At 41.6% G+C, this 24,645-nt stretch overlaps 1 protein-coding gene across 17 annotated transcripts in view; it reads right to left on the bottom strand.

The window, feature by feature from the left end:
- The window catches only part of SYNE1 (spectrin repeat containing nuclear envelope protein 1), a 480,816-nt gene that overhangs the window by 214,147 nt on the left and 242,024 nt on the right, over positions 1–24,645 (bottom strand). For 16 of the 17 annotated variants that reach the window (XR_005782621.1, XM_040448857.1, XM_040448858.1 and 13 more), the window contains 11 exons: positions 22,774–23,130; positions 16,629–16,765; positions 16,247–16,424; positions 15,572–15,754; positions 11,792–11,935; positions 11,307–11,462; positions 9,678–9,842; positions 8,126–8,298; positions 5,764–5,917; positions 2,480–2,623; positions 1,532–1,696 (listed from right to left, as the gene is read on the bottom strand). Coding sequence is in view for 16 of the 17 variants with exons in the window: in XM_040448857.1 (XP_040304791.1) it covers positions 1,532–1,696; positions 2,480–2,623; positions 5,764–5,917; positions 8,126–8,298; positions 9,678–9,842; positions 11,307–11,462; positions 11,792–11,935; positions 15,572–15,754; positions 16,247–16,424; positions 16,629–16,765; positions 22,774–23,130 (1,956 nt within the window). In the remaining variant the exon portion in view is untranslated. The remainder of the gene's footprint in view (positions 1–1,531; positions 1,697–2,479; positions 2,624–5,763; positions 5,918–8,125; positions 8,299–9,677; positions 9,843–11,306; positions 11,463–11,791; positions 11,936–15,571; positions 15,755–16,246; positions 16,425–16,628; positions 16,766–22,773; positions 23,131–24,645) is intronic. The other variant, XM_040448856.1, reaches the window with a different exon arrangement.

Below are 24,645 nucleotides of genomic sequence, written 5' to 3'. Positions count from 1 at the left end.
TAAAAACCAACATGTGGAGAGATAAGAGGTACCCAGTTCAGGCCGCGCTACCACTGACTGAAGTGAAACATTTTCCTCCAAACAGAACAAGAGAAACATCTGCTGGTGACAAGTGACTTATTTGTCCCAGGTCCCAAACAGAAGGCTAGAGAGCTTGGTGTGTGCTTGCCAAGAATTTGAAGTGAAGTGCTGAGAGGGGTCATTTAGCAAAAACAAAGCCAACCCTACTAGAGGAAATGACAACGGCTACACGTGGCAGACCAGAGTACTTATTATTTTGAAAGAGAAGCGATTAGATCCTTAAATAAGCTAATGAAATTAGGACCCTTTTAACGTCTCCCTCAGAGGTATTTCATGAATGGAGCATCATTTAAATGAGTTTTGCTCCCATCTCATTTAACCCTTCCTTCGGACAGCTCTGTGGAGGACCCTGAATGGGAGAGGTTCTCTCTTGCCCCAAGTCATCCAGTGTGAGGTCCCACACCAAGGATTAGAGTCCAAACTTTCTAATCTCAGACTTGTGCTCCTGCCATTATACACTCCCCAGGACTTAAGTGAAATAGCCAGAAATTTTACATGCCAGTGATAACCTCCGAGACCCTGTTGTTTTCCCTTTGTGCAAGCTATAGGTACCTCTTGCCCAATCTGGAACCGGTTCAGGGTTCCAGAGCTGATAGCCACCAGGGCTGATACTATGTCAATAAATTCCAACACACAGCTGGTGGCACATGCATTTGTCTCACCGGCCTTTCTCCATTCTCTACTCTGTGTGCCTCGTGGTCCCTTCTAGGGCCACCTCCTAACCCCTCCCTATCTCTCTAGGTAAAATTGCAGGGCTCTCTTTGATGTTCCTATAAGATCCCTTGAACCAGTCTACTCTTTATGACATTGTTCATTTTTCATTTCATGATTCATTATTTCTCACTAAAGTGCAAGTTCCTTGAGGGCAGGAATCATATTTTAATCATCTTTATGTGCAGTAGCTAGGAAAGCATCTGCACAGCATTAGGTATTCAATAGATGCTGACCGAGTAAATAGGTAAATGAGTTAGGGCCACTTTCCCCACTAGGTCTTTCATCTCGCCCTGCATTGCAGCCTGCCTGCCTGAGCTAATTCTTCTTCAGCAGTGTGGGAGCTTTCGGCTGAAACTAGATGGTGCCATCAGTTTGACTTCGAGGAATGTCATGTTCTACCGACTCCTGCTGCCAGGCTCCAGTTACAATTCATCCTTTAGGGAGCAACAGGCAGGTGGGCCAGTCAACACCATCAACTAGACCATTAGCCATTGCTGACAGCGGCCACCTTAGTAGCTGACCAGATTCCTCAAGTCCCAGTCCTGCTCTGTCTAAATTATCCACCTGAGGATCTCAAATAGCATATACGACTCAGATCCCAGAATGTTGTAACTCAGGATCAACCTTAATGGCTATCAGCTCTTTACAGGATTCAAGGTCCTATTAACTTCCCATTGCTTAAAATAATAATTCCATATTCAGGATGAAAATTCCTGTAAGATGAAGTAGACTTTACCTGAAGATCCCGCAATGTTGTCTCATGAGTGTGAGCATCACCTTCAAGAACTGAATACCGGTCAAGCTTTTCTTGTTCTTGTCCCAGCCAAACTTCAAATGCCTTTAGGTCTCTCTGATACTCTTGGTGCAGGCGAACTAGTTTTTCCGACTTGGTTACTGCTTCCTGTGATGAGCATTTAAGATGGTTAAGATAGGAATACATTACCACATGCAGTGTTGACGTAGTATAAGAATTCACTTTTGGAATTTCAGGAAGACATGATTATTAAATCACTGGCATACAATTTCCTAGAAGAATGAAACTTTAGCTTTAAGTAAAAAATACAAACACATAATATCAGGATGAAAAGGGGTCTTGAGGATTATTTAGTGGAATTAACTATCGATCTCTGAATTCCTTATGAAATGTAACATGGGTTTGCCAAACAACGAATGAATCTTACTTGTCATAAGAAGACACTTTTGCTAATGAAGAAAACTGAAATTCTTATATTGTGCCTTAAGTGAGGATTGGGACTCGTGTGGATTTAATTTTCCATGTTCTTTGTCTAATGAAGTAAGATGTGCTTGAAAGTTATTATTTTCTTTATGAGACCTAAATGCAGAACGATAAATGTTACTGGTGATTATTTACTGCTTCAGAAAACTCTCATCACCAGACATATGAAACCACTTATAAATCTTCATTGTGATGCTATCCAAATTTTTTCTTAAGTTGGTCAATTGCTGGGAATTTTTATCGAGAATCATTTTCCTTCTGCAACTTTCATGTACTAACACCAAATGACGGTTTTTGTTTGTTTCTGCCAATGTTCAAAGTACTAACATTCATTTGTTCTTTGTGCTTTCACAAAGCATCATTCCAGAAAGTAAAGGAGTCTTTAAGTAGGCACAGGTCTAAACCCTCCTATTTCAGTGCACCTGCGTGGAACACGGGTAGCAATACCTTGGCCCTCTCTGTGATTGCTCTGTATCGCTCCTGAAGATCCTGGAACTCTAACTGGGTGACATAGTGCTCTGTCATGCCAGCCCCTTTGAGTTCAATGGCCTCCAGCAAGCTGCTGTAACTCAGCACTTCTTCACTTAGTAACTAGAGAACATTTAAAGGAAAAGAAAGAGTTACCAAGTATACCGACACATCAGTAACACTGCTGAAATTAAGACAATTTAACTGTGTTGTTGACAAGTGACCTCAGGTTTTCTATCTACAGACAGGTAGCTCGATAGATCCATCCATCTATATGTGTGTATAAAGCGTGTGTGTAAGTATATTTGATATCTGGCTCAGAACTCACTCTGAGAGATTGATCCCAATCGACTTTGGCATCTTAAACTTGATTTGTCCAAAAATGGTCTCCTGATCTCCACTCCATTCCCATACCTTCCCAGGCCCCACCAACCCCCAAATCCCCTTCCCCTCCAGTCTTCTCTCAGATAGTAAATGCCACCACATCCCATCCAGATGGCCATCTCAGACCACTGGAAGTCACCCTTTCTCCCTCCCTGCTCTGTCATGCCATCTATGAGGAGATCCTGTTAGCTCTGTCTCCACGTTATATCCTGACATTTGTCCTCATGTCTCCTGCAAACACTCTAGCCCAAGCTGCTACAATCTTTTACTGGACTCGTGCAATATCCCGCTGGGCAAATTCCCCGCCGCCAATTCTTGCTCCGTTCCTTTTTCATACTCCACACAGCAGCCTGAGTGATGGAAGATTTTAAGCCTATAAATGGAGTCCTGTCACTCCTTAGCTTAAATCTTCGACTATCTTCCCGCTGCTGTCAGGATCAAGTGCAAACCATCAGGCTAGCCCATGTGGCAATGTGTGGATGGGTCCCTGCTCCTCTACCAGCTCACGTAACAGCACTCACCCTGTTTATCCTCTGTTCCGGCAACATGTGGCCTTCCTTTTAGTTCCTCTGTCGAGCCAGATTCTCTCCCCCCTCAGGGCCTGAGGATGTGCTGATTATTCTGCCTGGACTGCTCTTGTCTCACCTCCTCCCCAGACTGATTTCTCTGCACTACATTCCTTCTGGCATAGTCTACAAGCCTGCTGTTTCAGAGAGGACCTTTCTGTCCCTCCTTCCACTCCAAACAATCCACGTTAGCTCCGTGCAGATGACTCGTTCACAGCGTGCCGCTTTTTTTTTTACGTGCTCATCATCAGTTCTAACTGTGTATTTATTCATGCACTCGGGTGGGTGTACGTGTTCCCACCAGAACGCAGTGCTTCTCTGTTGTATTTACCTAGAATCGAGCACAATGCCAGGGTGCAGCAAATTCTCAATAAATATTTATTGAATAAGTGAATAATTTAATTAGCCAATAAATCATTAGAATAATATTATGAGGTAGATAATTGGGATTATATTAATTTTCGGATGCATAAATGAGACTCTAAAATGTTAACTGATCTGGCGTAAATCACATAGGCCATTTAGTCATTCAGATGACTTTTATTAAGCATTTGCTCTGTGTCAGCCAGAGAGCCCAATGCAAAGGATATAAAGAAATATTAAGCACCTTTAGCCACTGAGGGAGAGTGGGATATAATCATATATTTTGTACCAGTGATAAAAAGATATGAACAACAGAGGATAGGAGAACTAAGTAAGCTTAGGGTGGTGAAGGTATCACAACAAAACAACTTGTGTTAATTCAGAAAGTGGAGTGGAAGGTTGCTGGTGGCTGAGGCCGAGCTAGATCACTCCTGCAGAGGCATGGAATCTCTTCCGTCTAATGTGGCCTTTTCAGGAAGTAGAAGTACATGGGTGCAAGGAGGGTGGGGGAGCGAAGGAAATGAGGGTGACGAAGGAGATTATTAAAATTCTTACAAAGCACACGAGGAAGATCGGTCAGAGACTACAGACAATGGGACAATGGGGCTCCCAGGCAGGAAAGTGAGACATTCACCTTTGTCTGAAGGTAACAGGAGATGGAGACAAGAGACAAAAGGAGCAATTAGAAGTCTGTCGCAATTGAGGAAAAGAAGGATAGACTGTGGTCAGGAGACACTTCTGGGAGAAAACCAGCAGGATCGAATGCCTCTTTCAAAGTGGGGTGAGGAAGCAGGAGCTGGGGATGATGAAGTTTCCGGTTTAAGATACTCAGCAAGGGGTGACACAAATGAACTGAGACTGAGAATATCAGGATGTGAAGGATTTGGGGGTAGAAGGAAGAAGTACTGCTTAGGACATAGATAAGGTTGAGGTGGAACAGGTCATCCAATAAATATGCCCTGGAATAAGGATATAAATCAAAGGGCTCCAAAATTTTATGTCTGAATACCACTATTAATAAAAAGATTTGGGGCACCTGGGTGGCTCGGTCGGCTGAGCAACCGACTGTGGCTCAGGTCACGACCTCACGGCTTTGGGTTCAAGCCCCACATTGGGCTCTGCGCTGACAGCTCAGAGCCTATGCCTACTTTGGATTCTGTTTCTCCTTCTCTCTCTGCCCCTCCCCACTGGTATGCATGCGCGCTCTCTCTCTCTCTCTCTCTCTCTCTCTGTCTTTCTCAAAAGTAAATAAGTAAACATTTAAAAATAAATAAATGAATAGGGGCGCCTGGGTGGCTCAGTCGGTTAAACGTCTGACTTCAGCTCAGGTCATGATCTCACAGCTCATGAGTTCGAGCCCCACTTCGGGCTCTGTGCTGACAGCTCAGAGCCTGAAGCCTGCTTCAGATTCTGTGTCTCCCTCTCTCTCTGCCCCTAACCCACTCACAATCTGTCTCTGTCTCTCTGAGAAATAAACAGTAAAAAAATTTTTTTAATAAAATAAATAAATGAATAAAATAAAAAAGGTTTAAGAACATATCCCCAATATCTATCTGCTGTCTATCTAAAAAATGTGTAGCACCTCACTAATATAAGCATCAGAAAAATGTATGACAGTAGAAATACAAAAGATGTGATAAGAAGAAATCATTTTTACTTCCTAATGATGAGCAGGCTAAAGATATTAAGATATTGCAAGTTGCCAAATTTTAAATGTATCATGAAACATGGATATCTGAAGTTTTCCTGGAAGAGAAAATTTTCACTCACTAGTAAAATAGCCACAAACAAAAGTCTGGTTTAAGAAGCCATTAGAAATTATAGTAAAGCCCCAAATACAGTTTACCTATGTATACAGTGCTAGCATGCAGCTAATCATATTTTTACGGGACTAAGGCATTCTGAAAACGCCTGTTGGAGGACAAATGGAGTCTGAAATCCAGCTCCCACCTTGGCTTTTCCCAGAGAGGCTGTTTTCTCCCGCAGTTCTGCATACTGCCTTTCAGATTCATTTAGGCTCGCTTCCACACTGTCCATCCAACTGGAAAACTGTCGAACATCATCCTGATAACTTGTCCACTTAGAAAGAGCTCCTTCAAGTTGACTGAAAGGTATTCGAAAGGACAACAATCTACATTGAGAAGCCACATAAATCCAATCTGCCCAATCTCTATCTGCTCTGCTCTGTCCACCCGACCAGCAGGGAGCCCACAGATCAGGACAGGCAGGGGCTGGGTCGGGATGGGCGGAAAGGCAAGGGCTGATCAAATCTGAGTCTGGGTCCCTGGCAAGCATAACCTCAGGAAGCAAGGGACAGTTAAGTCCAGGCTGATAGGTGGAAAAGTGGGACTGGACATAAAACTTGGAATCAGTAAGCAGGTCATGGGAGACCCTGGGAGAGGCTTGAGGGCCAAACTGGGAGAGATCCCTTGTGGGAAGCTTTTCCGGAGTCAAGACTCTAGGGAGGAAGAGGGCCAATACTTAACTCCGTCAAGTTGAGCAGGACGTCCAGAGAGAAAAAAAAGGAATTAATAAAAGAAGGAAGGAAGAAGCAAATAAGAAAAAGCACAGTAACTATCTTGCATGAGATTTAAAAATCAGAAAATCATGGGGTGCCTGGCAGGCTCAGTCAGTCAAGCATGTGACTCCTGATTTTGGCTCAGGCCAATGATCTCACAGTTCATGAGTTCGAGCCCCTTGTTTAGCTCTGCACTGACAGTGCAGAGCCTGCTTGGGATTCTGTCTCTCTCCCTCTCTTTGTCCCTCCCCGACTCATGCTTTCTCTCTCTCTCTCTCTGTCAAAATAAATAAAATAAAAATATAAAAATAAAAATCAGGGGCGCCTGGGTGGCTCAGTCGGTTGAGCGTCTGACTTCGGCTCAGGTCATGATCTCACGTGAGTTCGAGGCCCGCGTCGGGCTCTGTGCTGACAGCTGGGAGCCTGGAGCCTGCTTTGGATTCTGTGTCTTCCTCTCTCTCTCTGACCCTCCCCCGTTCGTGCTCTGTCTCTCTCTGTCTCAAAAATGGCTGAACATTAAAAAAAATTAAAAAATAAAAATCAGAAAATCACAATGGAAAAATAGGGTAACGTTTTCTGAACTGGTCTAATCTGATTATTTCTCTTACAGGTAAATTAAGCACTCCTTCTCTCAATTACTGATGTTATGTTTTCAACGCCATTAATCATCTGTGCCTAATTTAACTACCACGCTTTGGGTTATTTTGTAGCAGACACTCGGAGCTCCACCTGTATTTACCCTCCTACCACACGAAGGCAGCGTGCTGCCCCCTGAGGACCATCATCACCTCCTCCTGGGGGGGGGGGGGGAGGCATTCTCTGGTCGTTGGAACTCGCTCAGCTGGAGGGCAATGTAGGTGAGAAGTGCCTGGGATTGTTGCCCCCCTGGGAGTAGCCCTCAACTGCCCTCCTGACTCATGGAAGTTTGTTTACAAACATTCTAGTTCTGTCCTCAGTGGGTGGCTCTGAGCCACTTGTTCTGTGCTGGCTCCAGGCACTGCCCAGCAGACCAAGTTCCAGCTGTCCCCTGCGCTCACTGCTGCGGGAACTGCGTTCACTGCGCTCCCTGCGGGAACCACCTTGAGAATATCCCCTTTACCAGCTTCTCTTCCCTTCTCATCTCTCTCTCCCATCCCCTCCTGGTGTTTCCTGGGGTTACCTCCCAAATCAACTACTTGCTTTAAATAACGTATCTTTAGAGGCCCCTGTGTAGCTCAGTTGACTGAGCCTCGAGCCTCTGACTTCGGCTCAGATCATCATCTCACGTTTGTGACTTCGAGCCCCCAAGTCAGACTCTCTGCTGTCAGTGCAGAGCCTGTTTCAGGACTTCTGTCCCCCTCTCTGTCTGCCAAGCAAAGATAGATAGATAGATAAATAAATAAATAAATAAATAAACTCTCTCTCCTAAATAAATGTTTAAAAATTATAAATAATATATCTTTACATGATGACACATTTGTTTATCTTCTATCCTGTTAAGCAGTGAACAATAACAAAGAGAAATATGTAGTTATATTAAAATGTAGGTATGGTATTGCAGGCCAACCTAAACGCAATATTGTACTTACAAGTTTCTTTTGTTCTAACAAGAAAAAGGAGAGGAAAGAAAGAAGAAAGAAATGAAGGGAGAGAGGAAGGGAGGAAGGAAAGAAGGAAGGAAGGAACAAAAGGAGGGACAGAGGGAAGGAAAAGAAGAAGGGCAAGAAAACCCTAGGAATGGCGGGGTACCGTGCTGTTCTGTTGATCTTTTGGTAACGGCTTGGCGCTATGATAGTTCGCTGTGGTTCCCCTTACCTTTTACAACGAATGGCAGCGGACAAAAGGGAAGCCCACATATCCTTCACACTCTGCAGCTGCTGGTGAATAGCAGGCCAGCCTTCCGGAGAGGTATTCTGCAGGACAGATTCCCCTCTGGTCACTATCATTTTCATCTGGATCTCTTTTTCCTGTTTCACTGATAACAGAGCCTAGAAGAGCAAATTACAGAAGCCCTTTGTCATTTACACGTTTAGCATTTGTGGCTTTAAATGTATCAGAGATCCTGAATGGGAGAATGACATGCAATCAGTTTGAGCCATGAATCTCTCAGGCTGACTGGGGGGCAGGTGGGAGAGTCACTTGCTGGTGAGTGTCAGCAACCAATCACTGGTCACCCTCTGGTCCCCAAGTGGCCTCAGCTTCTTAGGGCTTGATTCTTCTCTGAATAATCCCTTCTTTCCACTGAAATTTTGTTTTACTGGTTTTCAACAAGAGAAAAATAGACTACGATAGAATTCATGGATTTTCAAAGGTCACAGGATAAAGGGCTTTATAATGTTGAGGTCTCTAGCACAAGCCCAAAGAAGTAGATTAATTCACAGTATATATTAATCTACATATTTCGAGATCTTCACGGCACTATTCTTTTTCTATACAAATAGAAGTTTGAATCCAAAGGGCTAAAACTGGCGTTATCACTTAAAAGGCAAGGTTTCATCCCTCTCCTTAATCCGGACCCCCGACAACCTCTACAGGTTCAGCTTCAGCTCCTCATGGCTGTCAGTTTTTGCCACAGCAAGAAGGAACTGCTAGCAATTTCTCTCACACAATGCTATTTGTTTTCTTTGGCTTTTGCTTAGGCTGGTACAGTCTCAAATCTCGGTTTAGATAGGAGACTTCCTGAGAAATCTATTCCAGTTCTCAACCAAATCCCTCCTGCCTGTTCCACTCTTCTGTGTGTCTATAACACCACAAATACATCCCAATCCACTATAATTGTCTTCTCTGCTTCAGCCCCCAGCCTCGGACAATGAAATCCTTGAAGACAATAACCATATTTTATTCAGTTTTGAATCCTTGGTATCAAGACAGAGAGCCAATGTCCTATAAGACACCCAGTATATGAATGGAAGGTGAATGACTGCAGATTATTATCTTTATCACAAATGTGAAATAAAACTAAAATCCTGGGATGGGAGAAGAACTGACTGAACGATACAGGCAGACAAGTGAGTTGACCAAAATGGGAAGTGGCTTGCTCTAAAAAAGTTTCATAGAAATATTTTCGAAGAATAAATGTCCTATGATGTAATTGGAAACTCGCCTCTTAACTATATCCGAGAAGGAACCACATTTGGTTGCTATTTTTGTTTAATTTTTGTAAAGTACTTAGAAGTGAATATGTCTGGGGCCAAATGATTCAGGGATGCTTAGGCAAGGCCACCCCTCTGCATACAGGGTCACACCCACAGAGCATTCCTGGATTTCTTGTGGAGACAGTGGGACATAATCACACCAAACAGATGGAGACTTGAGAAATTCTAAGACAAATTCTGTAGATTAGAGACACTTCTCTAAAGATGCACACCTCAAGCTTGAGCATCCTGCTGTCCAGCACACTTCTGTCGGATATTGGGTGGCAGTAAGAGTCCAGCATGTGAACCGCATCTGTCATCCAGTCTTGTAGCTCTTTAATCCCGAGGGAGAACTGATTGTGTTCTGCGACAATTCTATCCAATCTTGACACTTTCTCCTGGAAATGACAGAAATCGTTTTCCAGCGGTCCATTCCACCTTACAACCTACAGACACTCAAACTGTAAAGCTAACCATTGGTTTCAAGTAGTTGCAATCAGCCATGGGTCCATATGCTGCACAAATATGACGCAAGTCTGTATTAACCTGAGATGCGGGAAATACCTTTGTGACCGGAATAACTGGGCCAAAAGCAGAACAATTATAATTGACTGCCCTCACTTTAGTCACTACTCTTCTTCATGACAACTGTGACGTTTTTCCGGAATCGGCAAAATCTCTTCCTAACGCCTTGTGTGGGAGACGAATCACGGTACTTTCTAGCTTTCCCATACCACATTTGGCTCAACTATCTGAGATTTTGTAATAGCTCTACATTTCAAAAATTGGGACCATGGATATGATTTTAGTTATTAACTAAAGGTTATATCCAACACAGTGAAGATTTTGACTATGTTTACAGCTCCTTTTTTTATGGTTATAGCTCTTAAAGCATTCAAGTATCTATTGATTTTTGCTATCTAAATAAATGCAAAGGAATATAAAGATGCCCTTAATTCATTCTAATTTCAGATATATGCCAGATTTTCTAAAGACAAAAAAGTAACTTATTTATAGAAAAAATGGGTGTAAGCATAGACTATTTACAACAAGACCCCTACTAGTTATAACTGTGTCAGTGATGCTTTATTGAGGACCCAAATGAGCAGACCAGAAATAAGTCCACACTAAAATAGATGAAGCCATATTACAGTAGGTTCCCTACACTCTAAGATCTGAAATGCAAAAGAGAAAATACAGGGAACAAATGTTAAAGCCACAAAAAGCTCAAGGCAGACCTGAGCTCACAAAGTTCGAGATGGGCCTGCATGACACCTGCTGAATGCTCTATATTAGGTCATAGCGGTATCCCATTTACATTAAACTGTTAGAAAACGTATTTAATCAGTTATACAGATCATTGCCAATTTTGAACTCTGCTCTAGAATCCGAAATGAAACTCTCCACCAACACGTCCTTGAGAACCATTAATAACATAAAGAATTCAGACGAATTAAAAAAAAAAAAAATGATCCAAACTCCTTATAATGTAGTCTACTAAAATTTAAACTGCTTTGAATTCCTGTTTTTCTAACATAATTTAACCTAAGATGGTTTAGGCCCCAAACTCTGAATTTTGCCTTACGTTTCCACTTTGAGTCTTCAAGATAAAAGCTCTGGGAAACATACCATTTCAGTGTTGAGGAGACGATCTTGTGCAGTAATAGAGCTTGGAAAATTTCTTCAATCTCTGAAGCCTCCCTAGCTCTCGTCAATCACACGAAGATCTACTGCACGAATGCGTGACTTGAATTGGGAGGCTGGGAAAGACACTCACACGCCTTATCCCTGACCCAGCGGACACCCTGCACAGACGGGTGGCCCCGGTACCACACGCACACACAGCACATGGCAGGCGTTACCTTTGTTAGATTGCTTAGAGCTAGATACTGAGAAGACAGCTGCGACACTCTGTGCATAAAGCTCTTGCTGGCAGCTTGTCCTTCCCACAGCTGCTGAGCTTTCTCTCTTAGCCTGTTGAGCTGAGGCTCGTAGCAGTTTATTTCCTCAAGGACAGACTGAAAAGCACAAGCAAGTTACTATTAAGAGGCTGGGGGAGAGCACACCGCGGACGGAGCTTTGGCCCAAAGAACGTGGAAATAAACATGGCGTGCAATTGGTGCGCCCTGAAAGCTTTACAATTTCCAGGCTACACACGGGACAGACTACAGGACGGAAACAGATCACACCTCCGAGGAAAGCCAGAAAACATAAAATCCGCCAGAAATAGGGCAAGGGTACGCTGCATCTCCAGACAGCATGACCTAATTCCAGGGTGCGCCTGAATGCAAGGTTGTGCAGAGGACAGGGGTAAAGACGTGGCCCGAAGGGCACATGGTCTCATTACCTGGAGCTTCTGCTGTTCCCTCCTCTTTGCTGGCAGATCGTACAGGCGATTGCTGCTTTCTTGCACCAACTTCTCAGTTGTACTCAGCCAGTCCTGGACAGGCTCAGCGCTCACTTCAAAGTCCTTCATTTGGATCTTTAGATTCTACCAGATTTTAGATCACATTAGGGATAAAAAAAAAAAAAAAAAATGAATAGCAAGTCCAAAGTCTTACTTAGCACTTAGCATTCAAGGCCCAACACAGTCTGGCCCCCTAGTCCTTCTTCCCTCCTACCCTGGTCCTGATGTACAGAACATTCTATCTTTCACCTTAGCATCTGTATAAATGTTGAACATCTTTTTAGAGTTTTTTAGTCTCAAATTTTTCAAAAAGGAGTTTTTGTGTCATTATCCAATCTACCTCAGAGCTCATACCCACTTCTCAACTTCTATCACATTTGTTGCTTATGCCAGTCAATACGTACTTAATGGGTTGTCATGCAGGCATGCCTTGTCTCCACAACCAGCTTACAAGCTCTGTGAAGGGAGGGCCTCGTAGAAATATAAGTAAATATTAACAAATATTTTGTCGAGTTTGATCAATGATGGGATAAGAAATAGCATCTGGTTTCAGGTGCCTGAGGGGCTCAGTCGGTTAGGTGTCCAACTTCGGTTCAGGTCACGATCTCACAGTTCGTGAGTCTGAGCCCCACATCGGGCTCCGTGCTGCCAGCTCAGAGCCTGGACCCTGTTTAAGGTTCTGTGTCTCCCTCCCTCTCTGCCCCTCCCCCACTTGTGCTCACTCTCTCTCCCAAAAACAAGGAAATGAACATTTAAAAATAAATAAATGTTCCTTCTGCCTGTGTTTTCCATTATTTCTTCTATGGTTTCAATGACCACCTACAAACTCCTAAAACCCCCTATTTATAGAACTGTATTTATGCAACACTTTAAGTCAGAGTGCCTGGGTTTGAATCTCTTCACCTCCTCGCAGTGAGAACCTGGCAGATTATTTAATCACCTTTTGCCATAATTTCCTCATCCACACAATAGAAATAAGCGAGTTCCTACTTCAGATAACGGTTATGAGGATTAAATGCACTGACACATGTGAAGTGTTTACCTAGTGCCTGCACTGGTAAATGGTCACTATCATTCCTATCACAGCTCCATCCTCTCTGTTGGGACTTGGTATTCATATTTGCTGCTACTTTCTTGGCATTACCTGCTGAATATTTCACAGGCCTATTTAACTTAATTTTTGCTATCCCCTCCAGAACTACTTTTTCTACCATTTTCATGTCTCAGATAATAGCATCGCCATTCATACCATCTTCCAAACTAGAAATTAGACTCAAACTTAACTTACCCTTCTTCGCCATGTTCCCTCATTGAATTCGCTACCAAATCCTGTTGTGTTTTACCTTAAATATAAGTTCTCTGTCCGTTCTCATTTCCTTAATTCAGACCCTCAGCTCTCTCATCTTGACCATTATGAGAAGCTTTCCCTGGTCTTCCAGCTTCCCCACTCTTGTCTACACTGTGGTCAGAGTTGACATGTTTATTTCCAGCTTAAAGACCAGCAGGTTCCTCATTCAACCTTTTCAGCTAGGATTTTTAGAAAGAATTAAACCCTAGTGTCCTAAAGAATCCATTCTATGTAATTATGTAATTACTATGTAATTTTCTTATGCATCTAAAATGGTATGCGTTATGTTACATCCTTGGGAAAACAGAGAACATAAATGCTCTTCAGGGGTTCAGATAAAAACCCTGGTTAAGAGTCAAGATCAAATTGCTTAGTACAGGGGCGCCTGGGTGGCGCAGTCGGTTAAGCGTCTGACTTCAGCCAGGTCACGATCTCGCGGTCAGTGAGTTCGAGCCCCGCGTCAGGCTCTGGGCTGATGGCTCGGAGCCTGGAGCCTGTTTCTGATTCTGTGTCTCCCTCTCTCTCTGCCCCTCCCCCGTTCATGCTCTGTCTCTCTCTGTCCCAAAAATAAATAAAAACGTTGAAAAAAAATTAAAAAAAAAATTGCTTAGTACACAAGACACTTCTATCTTGCCCTAATCCTCATCTCCAATCTTATCTTTGTTGTTCCTCACAAAACCCCATGTGGATGTCAAACTTCCCAAAGTCCTCCCCTGCTGACACTCACAACACACTGGCCCTGTACATCCAGTTCCTTCTACCTGAAATGCACATCAGCCTTGGCAAATTCAAAGAATGTCTTGCCTTCAGGGTTCAGTTAAAATGTCACCTTTCTGGTTTCTTGATTTCTCCAAGTGGAGTTAGTTGCATCCTTCTTTGAGTGACGGCCATATCCTGAATGTATCTATGTTATATTGCAATCATCTCTTTACATATTGTTTCTCTCTCTAGAAAGTAAACTCCCTGAGCAGAGGGAAAAGACTAGCCCTTTTGTATTCCTAAAATAGTGGCTGGTATATATTGTTTCTATTGTATTCCTAATATAAATGAAGGAAACAGGGAAGGAAGTAAGGAAGAAAGGAAGGTAGAAAGGTAGGGAGGGAGAAAAAAGGGAAGGAAGATAAGGAAGCCAAAAGAGCTTATTCCTCACCTACTCATCTCCTCCTGGCTGAGCAGCTCTTGAACTAGGCAATCATGTAATCAAGGCTAGATGTACTACCTTCAACAATAGACGCTTCAGAGCTCAGGCCACATTGCACTAATGATCTCTGTAAGGTTATGAGTAAATTTCTAGGCACTGCACAATGGTTATCCCTCTCTATAAAATGGAAGATACCTGCTGTGAAGGAATAGCCACCATCAGAAAGAAGAATTATAGAGGCGCCTGGGTGGCTCAGTTGGTTGAGTGTTTGACTTCGGCTCAGGCCATGGTATCATGGTCCTGAGTTTGAGCTCTTGCTGTCATCAGAGAGCTCCCTTCAGATCCTCTGTCCCCCCCCCCCCCCCCCCTCCCCACCCCATCCACGGGTGCATGCACACACTTTCTCTCTCTCTCAAAAATAAATACACATTTAAAAAAAAAAAAACTATATTAAAAAAAAAAAAAACAAAGGAGAATTACAATAGTGTCGGGCTAGGGAATAACTGAGGGAACACACTTTTTCTCTTTCCCAATATTCTCTATTATTATTTTTTCCCACCCTGCATTAATTATGATCAAATCAAATAAAGGTTCTCTTCTGCCAGGAAGTATTGGTTTAAAGGGAAAAAAATCACTCTCCATGCCTCTGAATTTTCCTCTAAGAGAAGAGTTGGTATACAAAACAGGCGATCGCACAAGAAAAAAAAATCAATTGCATTGTGGCAGTAATTGTGTTATGATTCTAATAAATTCAACTCACGTTGTTTCTGAATAAAAGAAAATTGCATAACCATTGGATCTTCGCACACTTAACTCCTAAAAACCTCCTACTTGATACCCACATTAGTTATAATATACCTTACCATCCATAGCCTTTTGTAGTCTTACATGGGTATTTCTGTTCATTCTCCTTGAACAACTTCCAAACTTGAGGGATTTCACATGAATGATTAAGTGATATTGTTTAAAAGTAAAAACCAACAGTTCCTGGTGGGACAGTGTAAGCCTACAACAGGCCCTACCAGGCAAGGAGCTATTGAATTCCTTGGTGAGGCTCCCACTTCTAAAACTGAGCTGTTTCCTACAGTTATCTGGTTATCTATTAATATTCAGAGAGGAATGACCAAAAATCATTCGCACTGTATTTGGATATAATGAAGGTGTGGTTTTAACTGACAATGACTACAACGACAAACTACAGAGAAGCCATCCATGTGGTCGGCTATTATACCTCTAGTGCAGATTCCTTCTGGTGCAGATTTGAATGAAATTTTTTCCAATCTTCTTTTGCAGTGGCAACTTTGGCCTGGATTCCATCCGCTTTCTCTTTGGGCAACAGAGTACTCAAAAGTTCTCCTTTAGACACCATCACGTTTAGCTTGTGCTGTCCATTTTCACTTTCTGACAAAAATTCCTACCAAGAAAAATGCTAAGATTAGGCCTAATGCAATGCGCTGTGCTTTAAAATACATTGACTTTCCACTTATTTCTTGGTAAAAGCACAGAGATGAAATAAACCATTTTTATTGCATATATTAAATTACCAGGACCTCTATGCATTTGGAATAATGTGCCCTCTCTACACACTGGGAATAATACTCTCATGTACTTCATATGGTTCCTGTGAAAATTAAGTGAGAAAAATCTTAGCATGCTCAGGAACAATGCTTGTCTCATATAAAGAACTTTTATTAGCGGCTACATCTCTATTCATATGTAAATATAGGATGCATTTGGGTGAATGAACTAGTTTCTCTTTACATAGACAATGAAGTGTTTCAAGCAAGGGTGTATATGAAATTTGAGTTTCCTGAACACAATTTTTAATGGGCTTATAAAAAGATCTAGAGGCACCTTATTAAGCCACTTAAGCACGGTGATTAGCATTGATATTTGGCACTCTTACCTGTATTTTCTGAAGACTGGTTGAAACTTCACTAATATTTTGAGGTATATCAAAACATTTGGCAGTAGTGATTTTTGCATTAACCAGCCACTGCTGGAAGTCTTTGAAGGCTCTTTGAAACCGTTGCTGTAAAATCTGTTCTCTAGTCTGACAGCCCTTGGATGCTTGCAAACAAAGGCTAAAACCATGATTTGAAATGTTTAAAGAGAGGGAAAAAAAAATGATACAAATGGATTAAAATAAAGTTTGGTAGAATCAGCAATTCTTAGAATAGGCAGTCAAATTTAGTAATGTAGTTAATGATTAATTTATCATGCCTTAAGCAAACTCTGACTACTTCTTTGTATAAAAATATTTTGACTACAATAAGGTCCATGCTCACCAATTATATTCTTTTATCAAGCCAGAAACTTTTCCACTGTATGTACTCAGGTCTCTGGAAAATCGACAAAGTTCATTCAACTGAGACTTAAGATCCTCTGTTTTAGGCTCTGCTTTTTGTAGGGCATCCAGTATCTCCTATTAGAAAATAACAAGACAGAGAAGCAAGCACTTAAATTGGGTAGTTTCCACATCCTCACACTATATGTGCGTAAGTCATATTATAAATTATTATGAGCTGGCACAAAAACAGACACATAGACCAATGGAATAGAATAGAAACCCCAGAACTAGACCCACAAACGTATGGCCAACTCATCTTTGACAAAGCAGGAAAGGACATCCAATGGAAAAAAGACAGTCTCTTTAACAAATGGTGCTGGGAGAACTGGACAGCAACATGCAGAAGGTTGAAACTAGACCACTTCCTCACACCATTCACAAAAATAAACTCAAAATGGATAAAGGACCTGAATGTGAGACAGGAAACCATCAAAACCTTAGAGGAGAAAGCAGGAAAAGACCTCTCTGACCTCAGCCGTAGCAATCTCTTACTCGACACATCCCCAAAGGCAAGGGAATTAAAAGCAAAAGTGAATTACTGGGACCTTATGAAGATAAAAAGCTTCTGCACAGCAAAGGAAACAACCAACAAAACTAAAAGGCAACCAACGGAATGGGAAAAGATATTTGCAAATGACATATCGGACAAAGGGCTAGTATCCAAAATCTATAAAGAGCTCACCAAACTCCACACCCGAAAAGCAAATAACCCAGTGAAGAAATGGGCAGAAAACATGAATAGACACTTCTCTAAAGAAGACATCCGGATGGCCAACAGGCACATGAAAAGATGTTCAGCATCGCTCCTTATCAGGGAAATACAAATCAAAACCACACTCAGGTATCACCTCACGCCAGTCAGAGTGGCCAAAATGAACAAATCAGGAGACTATAGATGCTGGAGAGGATGTGGAGAAACGGGAACCCTCTTGCACTGTTGGTGGGAATGCAAATTGGTGCAGCCGCTCTGGAAAGCAGTGTGGAGGTTCCTCAGAAAATTAAAAATAGACCTACCCTATGACCCAGCAATAGCACTGCTAGGAATTTATCCAAGGGACACAGGAGTACTGATGCATAGGGGCACTTGTACCCCAATGTTCATAGCAGCACTCTCAACAATAGCCAAATTATGGAAAGAGCCTAAATGTCCATCAACTGATGAATGGATAAAGAAATTGTGGTTTATATACACTATGGAATACTACGTGGCAATGAGAAAAAATGAAATATGGCCTTTTGTAGCAACGTGGATGGAACTGGAGAGTGTGATGCTAAGTGAAATAAGCCATACAGAGAAAGACAGATACCATATGGTTTCACTCTTATGTGGATCCTGAGAAACTTAACAGGAACCCATGGGGGAGGGGAAGGAAAAAAAAAAAAAAAGAGGTTAGAGTGGGAGAGAGCCAAAGCATAAGAGACTGTTGAGAACTGAGAGCAAACTGAGGGTTGATGGGGGGTGGGAGGGAGGAGAGGGTGGGTGATGGGTATTGAGGAGGGCACCTTTTGGGATGAGCACTGGGTGTTGTATGGAAACCAATTTGACAATAAATTTCATATATAAATTAAAAAAAAAGCAAAAAAAAAAGTAAAATAAAAAATAAATTATTATGAGGGAAGAATCAACAAAATAGATTCAGTAAAAAAATACATCCTATTTTCTAGATTCCTTGTGCCAGGCAGAGCACTTGGCTTATTTCCATCCTTCTCTAGGCATGGATAGGCATTCCAGCATCAAATGTTGCCAAGTAATCAAATGATCAAGTTGTCAAATAATTCAAAGTGGGACAAGAAAAAGAAAAGAGGAAATAACCTCAATTGCTTCGTAACAGTCTGACTATGCCATTGGAGACATGTATATTGTTTAAAGGTAAAGAGAAATCATTTCTCTTCTTAAAAATGTTTATTTATTTTGAGAAAGAGAGAGGGCACGTGAACAGGGAAGGGGCAGAGAGAGAGGAGGAGAGAGAGAATCCCAAGCAGGCTCCACGCTGACAGCATGGAGCCCGACATGGGGCTCAGTCTCATGAACTGTGAGATCATGACCTGAGCCGAAATGAAGAGCGTCCCAAGCCACTCAGGTGTCCCAAGAGAAATCATTTCAAAGCAAAGAAATACTTATTTTGGATTAAAAAATATATTAATAATTGATTTTATGTAATATGTACAGTTAACTTTCACATTAAAAATGTCTTATACCCCACCTATCCGATTTACCTAGTAATTCATTCACTTCATATTCAGTCATCAAATATTTGATAAATGCCTGCTATGTGACAATCAATTTTCTGGATTTTAGGACCCCCAAAATGACTGAAGAGATGATTCTTGTACTTGAAGAGCTCACAATTTAACAGATGAGAGAGGCACCTGAATAATCACAGTACTGTGACTCTCTAACCCAAAATAAAGTCTTGAGACTTGACAAGTACATCTCTAAAACCAAGGCCATGATCCCTGGAGTTACACAGGGGCTCTTATGGGTTTGCCACAAGGAGCAAATGAGATCACAAGTGTCAGGCACTTAGCACAATTCCTGGCACACTGATGAATGCCTAACCTGTAAATGATGCCCAAATATTTATTTTTTTTTAAATTTTTTTTTTCAATGTTTATTTATTTTTGGGACAGAGAGAGACAGAGCATGAAGGGGGGAGGGGCAGAGAGAGAGGGAGACACAGAATCAGAAACAGGCTCCAGGCTCTCAGCCATCAGCCCAGAGCCTGACGGTTGCCCAAATATTTAAATGGGACCATATAAATAATGGTATTGCCACAGTAAAAAAAAAAAAAAAAAATTGGGGCATCTGGGTGGCTCAGTCAGTTGAGCGCCTGACTTCATCTCAGGTTATGACCTCACAGTTAATGAGTTCAAGCCCCACATCAGGCTCTGTGCTGACAGCTCAGAGCCTGGAACCTGCTTTGGATTCTGTGTCTCCCCCTCTCTCTGCACCTCCCCTGCTCACACTCTGTCTCTCTTTCTCTCTCAAAAATAAGTGAAACATAAAAAATAAAATAAAATAAAAAGACTTAAAAAAATAATTCATTAAGGGGGAAGGAGGAGTGCCAAGAAGATGAGTAACTACTCAGATAGCTGTTGGTGTTACTGTCAGTATTCTCAGATATTTATCGAGACATGGCCTAGATTTGTCAGAAAACCACACCTCTCAACAACCCAAGTCTGTGTTTCATTCCTCATCTTAGTAAATGGCCCCGCCTTCCTCCCGCTGATCTAAATCAGAAAACTAAGCTACATCTTGGCCCTGCCAGGAGACAGGAGACAACCAAGTCCAGTCTATGTGTCTTAACTCTCTTTCAGTTACTTCTTTCTCTCTGTATCTGACTCAGTCTCCATTACACATCCTTCATTTCTTTCTGGCATGGCATAATGTCCTCTCGATTTGAATCCTGTTCTCCAGTTTTCTCTCCTGTGTTTTCTTGTCCCTCACTAATTTTGGGTCCTCGGACTGTTTCTCCATGTCACCTGTAACAAACCTCAAGACTCAGCTCAAATGACAACTACACTAAGGACTCTCTGCCCTCCTTCCCACCTATTGGTAGGGACTTCTCACTTGAAGACACACAACACCTTGTCAGCTCATCACAATCGAGCATTCCATTGGCTTTGAACCCATTGGCCTTTCCACTTAGACTGTGATTCTGAGAGGAGGGATGGTGTTCTCTTGGTTTTAAAATTATTTATTTATCTTAGCGTCTGGGCCAGAGGAGTCTACCATACTCTTATTTACAAGATTTATGATACCTAGAAAGTTTCTCTCTGAAACTGCAATGCTATACTAGTAACTGCTATTTTACACCATATTGTATCCCTTATTTAAGGGAGAACTTAGTAGTAACTATGGAAACTTACCACATACTAAAAATGCAAAAAAAAAAAAAAAAAAAAAAAGAAAGAAAGAAAGAAAGAAAAATAGAGATTCGAATTAGTTACTTATAAAGTAGTTGATATCAAAAGTGAAAAGCTTTGGCCAAAATTTTATACTGAACAAATTCCCATAACTTCATCACAGATTAAAGCATCTTAGTAGAGTCCTTCATTATATAAACATCAGGTTATATATTTCTGTTTCAATTAAGTCCTGGAATGCATTTTTTCCTTAGAAGTTATGGAAGTTAAGAAATTTGCTAAATTTCAAACATGAATAACCCAATGGATATTAAGAAATATGAATTCGCAAACAGCAAATAAGCTTTTTGCAACATGATTGTACATAATTTATAGATGATGATCCATTTTTATATTTTAAAATATTTCTTGGGTATCATCACTTAATTGCAAAAGAGAAAGTAAATACTTATGAAGGTCTGTGATTATTATTGTGATTGTCAACATTATGATTGTCAACAATTATTATTATTATTATGATTGCTCCCTGAAAGCAAAACAATGTTGTTAAGAATCCTAACTAATGCATTATTTTGTAACACTTTCCTATGTATGCATTGTAATAGAAGTATTATCTCCATTTAAAAATTACTTTTTCATTTTTTACCATCACTACTGAGATACAATTAACATATAACATATATAACATTGTCACAAATTTAACGTGTACAACGTGCCGATTTGATACATTTATATATTGTAAAATGATTGCTCCCCTAGGAGTAGCTAACACTTCTATCCCATTGCATAATTACCATTTCTTCTTTATACTAGTAATAAAAATAAGAGGAAACCTGAGCCTGGAGAGGTAACATACTATTGTCATCAAAAGCATGAGCCGTGGAGCCAAACCTAGAAGCAGTAAGCAGAGGGCTGTCCTCGTTGAATTGTTAGTAAAACTGAAAACCCACATTTACTTTTGCATTATCACGTGGATTTTCTATAGGCCTCACTTCTGTTCACTAATAGTGTCAATGTAAAAAACGACAGCTCAGAAGAGTAGTATAATTTAAGTACCACCAAAACTTTCTTTTTAAAAATTTCACTCATATTAATGGTAGGGAAGGGAAGAGAAACAGAAGAGAATGAAAATATTATAACTGATTTCTTTTATAACACAGTGAATAATACTGACTACCTGGAACGATTATTACCAACTTGTCTCTGTTTTACAGAATTGCTTTCTATATTCTGGTGCTCATATCTAAAGGACAGCACAGGCATCAGGAGAAAAGCAACCAGAAGCTAGAAATATTATAAACAAAATATCATAAAGAGATAAGAATAGAGTTTTATTTTGTCGTGTGCTATGTTTGTCTGAAATACTTGATTTAGAACAAGACAATGTTGGAAATACTACATGACTTTCTTACCGGCGGAAGCTATTTTGAAATGATTATAACATAAATAGAAACAGAGAAGTTAACTTCACTGAAACTTCCTTTTAAGGATATCCATGGTTCCGAGCATTACAAAACTACAAATATCAACAGTCTTTTGAGATACCATTTAAGAGTAAAAGAAAGGGTTTCAAGCTTCTGCTCTGTCTTTACTATCCCTTTTAGGCTCTGTGACATTCATGTTCTGAAAGAGCTGCCATTCGTGACAAAAGCAAAAAAAAAAAAAAAAGACCTGGGAGACAACCCAGCGAGCATGACACAGGAGTTATGTTGACGGGTTAATTCAAGCCCAGCTGTCAAAACCACCCCGAGGAGAACTAATCAGGGTGCAAACTAATAGTTGTGCTTTAGGAGATTACCGAATACTTCCTTTAAGCTATAGCTTCAATCGTTTAATTGTTGGGAATAATTCACTGGCAGAACACCAGCCATGACTCTCCGTCTATTTATGCCTCTACCCACAGGCTAGTTTTCAGGCTGAATGGCTGAACACAATATTACAAACTCTTACAGCATCAGAATGAAAGTAAAATGTCTGCACTGACTGTGGACATTTCCTATAATAACTAAGAACTCCTTCTCTCCAATATCTGTAGTTTTACAAGCCTGACTTCTGAGAGAAGGAAACCGAGCAGACCTGTGAAGACAGTTGGGTAAATACTTCTCCAAGTCTGAATGGGGCATGTTTTTAGTTAGCTAGCATTGCTTTCTGGCCACAAGGAGAAGCAAACAAAAGTGTTAGCACAACCACCAGGAGAAAACAGGAAGCCAACTTACTTGTCCTTTCCGCCAGCATTCTACTACCTCCTTGTCTGTGTTCTTGCTCTCCAGGAGAGCTAGCTGCTGAGCGCAGGTTGTCAGGAGGGCACCGAACCGTTCCAGGGCCTGCTCCAGCTGAACCACCTGGCCGGAGAACTCCTGCTCTGAAAGGGCCATCTGGCTCACCAGGTTCTCCAAGCTGGTCCGCGTCTGCAGGACGCTGTCTTCCCACTGCTTCCAGTCGGCACGCAGGGCCTGCATCTCGGCATCCACAAGCTCACACCCACTGGCACTTGTGTTCTGTCTCACTGCGGGAGCCAGCGACTCCACTCTGCTTAGGCGGCTTGCCCCAATCCCTCTGGAATCCATCAGCTCCTGTAATGGAACATCGCCGTGGCAACCGAGGAGGCTGTGAGTCACTCGGGCCGCGAGTTTACAAGCGTGTACACAGCGGGGACCGGAATCTATTCATCCGCCCACCCCTAAGTTGCGAGAGCAGAGAGTTATCCTTGTGAGCGCTGAGGTTTCAGGCAAAAGAAGCCAGGGAATGCGCAGCATCCTGGAACAGACTGAACAGGGCCCCTGAAATCAGGCCTTGTTTGAATATGTGAAATTGTCTTGACACAAAGGGATATAAACTTTCGCCTGTGGTGTGTTTCTCCAATAAATGTGTAAATGTGCTCTTTCTCCTTAAGGTGACACGAGTGAGCAGGGACTGGCACAGAGCAGCAGCCCTGCTCCGCTCGCGGTCTGTCCCCCGTTTCCATCCCCTTCTGGTAAGATAGCGGCTTAGGTCAGTTCTGTGCCACCAGGACTCAACGCTCAGCCGACACAACCACAGAATGAGCCCTCCTCAACGTCAAATACCGCGGTACCTTAAATAAACATTTTCATAGTACCTACAACGAATATTTCACAGACATGCGTAGCCAAAAGTGCAAAGTAACTTTTAGACTGGGTTCATTTATTGCTATCATTTTTACTTTTAAGAAACTCACCAGAAGTTTAACAACGTAGGTATAACTTTTAGGCTGAAAGTACACAAATACTCTAAAGGACAAGATAAATTAAAATGTGTGTTACAGGGGCGCCTGGGTGGCGCAGTCGGTTAAGCGTCCGACTTCAGCCAGGTCATGATCTCGAGTTCCGTGAGTCCGAGCCCCGCGTCGGGCTCTGGGCTGATGGCTCAGAGCCTGGAGCCTGTTTCCGATTCTGTGTCTCCTTCTCTCTCTGCCCCTCCCCCATTCATGCTCTGTCTCTCTCTGTCCCGAAAATAAATAAACGTTGAAAAATAAAAAAATAAATAAAATGTGTGTTACAAATTAGGTAAAATAGCGGCATTTCTGAGAATAGAGTCTTAAAATCTCTCACTTAATTCATCATCTGGTGGGTTTTTTTTTTAAATTTTTTGTGTTTATTTATTTTTGAGAGAGAGAGAGGAGACAGAGAATCTGAAGCAGGCTCCGTGTTGTCAGCACAAAGCCTGACATGCGGCTTGAACCCACAAACCGTGAGATCACGACCTGAGCCAAAGCCAGACACTCAACTGGCTGAGCCACACAGGCGCCCTCATCATCTGCTGTTTATACATTTATGTATCCGTTGCTAAAGTTTTTGTTAGTATTAATACAAAATTATGACTTCTGTTCTGGCTTAAATCGAAGGAAAAGATGATTATTAGGGAAAAAACTTCAAGAGGAAAATCAATTACAAATTAATAAGCGTCGAAAAATAGCAGTGTTAAGTATGAAGCATGCTTAATAGGTTATGGTAAATACAAACTGTCTTAACGAACCTATATAATTCAGTTCATATTTCATTAGATTCGCTTAAAATAAATATACCTTCTTGCACTTATATACAAGAGCCAAATTTTAGTATAGGTAATTT

Source organism: Herpailurus yagouaroundi, unplaced genomic scaffold (genome assembly GCF_014898765.1).
Source record: "Herpailurus yagouaroundi ecotype Mexico unplaced genomic scaffold, PumYag 198, whole genome shotgun sequence".
Taxonomy (NCBI): Eukaryota; Metazoa; Chordata; class Mammalia; order Carnivora; family Felidae; genus Herpailurus; species Herpailurus yagouaroundi.
Note: the sequence above shows the minus strand (reverse complement) of the source record. Positions and strands in the feature narration are given on the sequence as shown.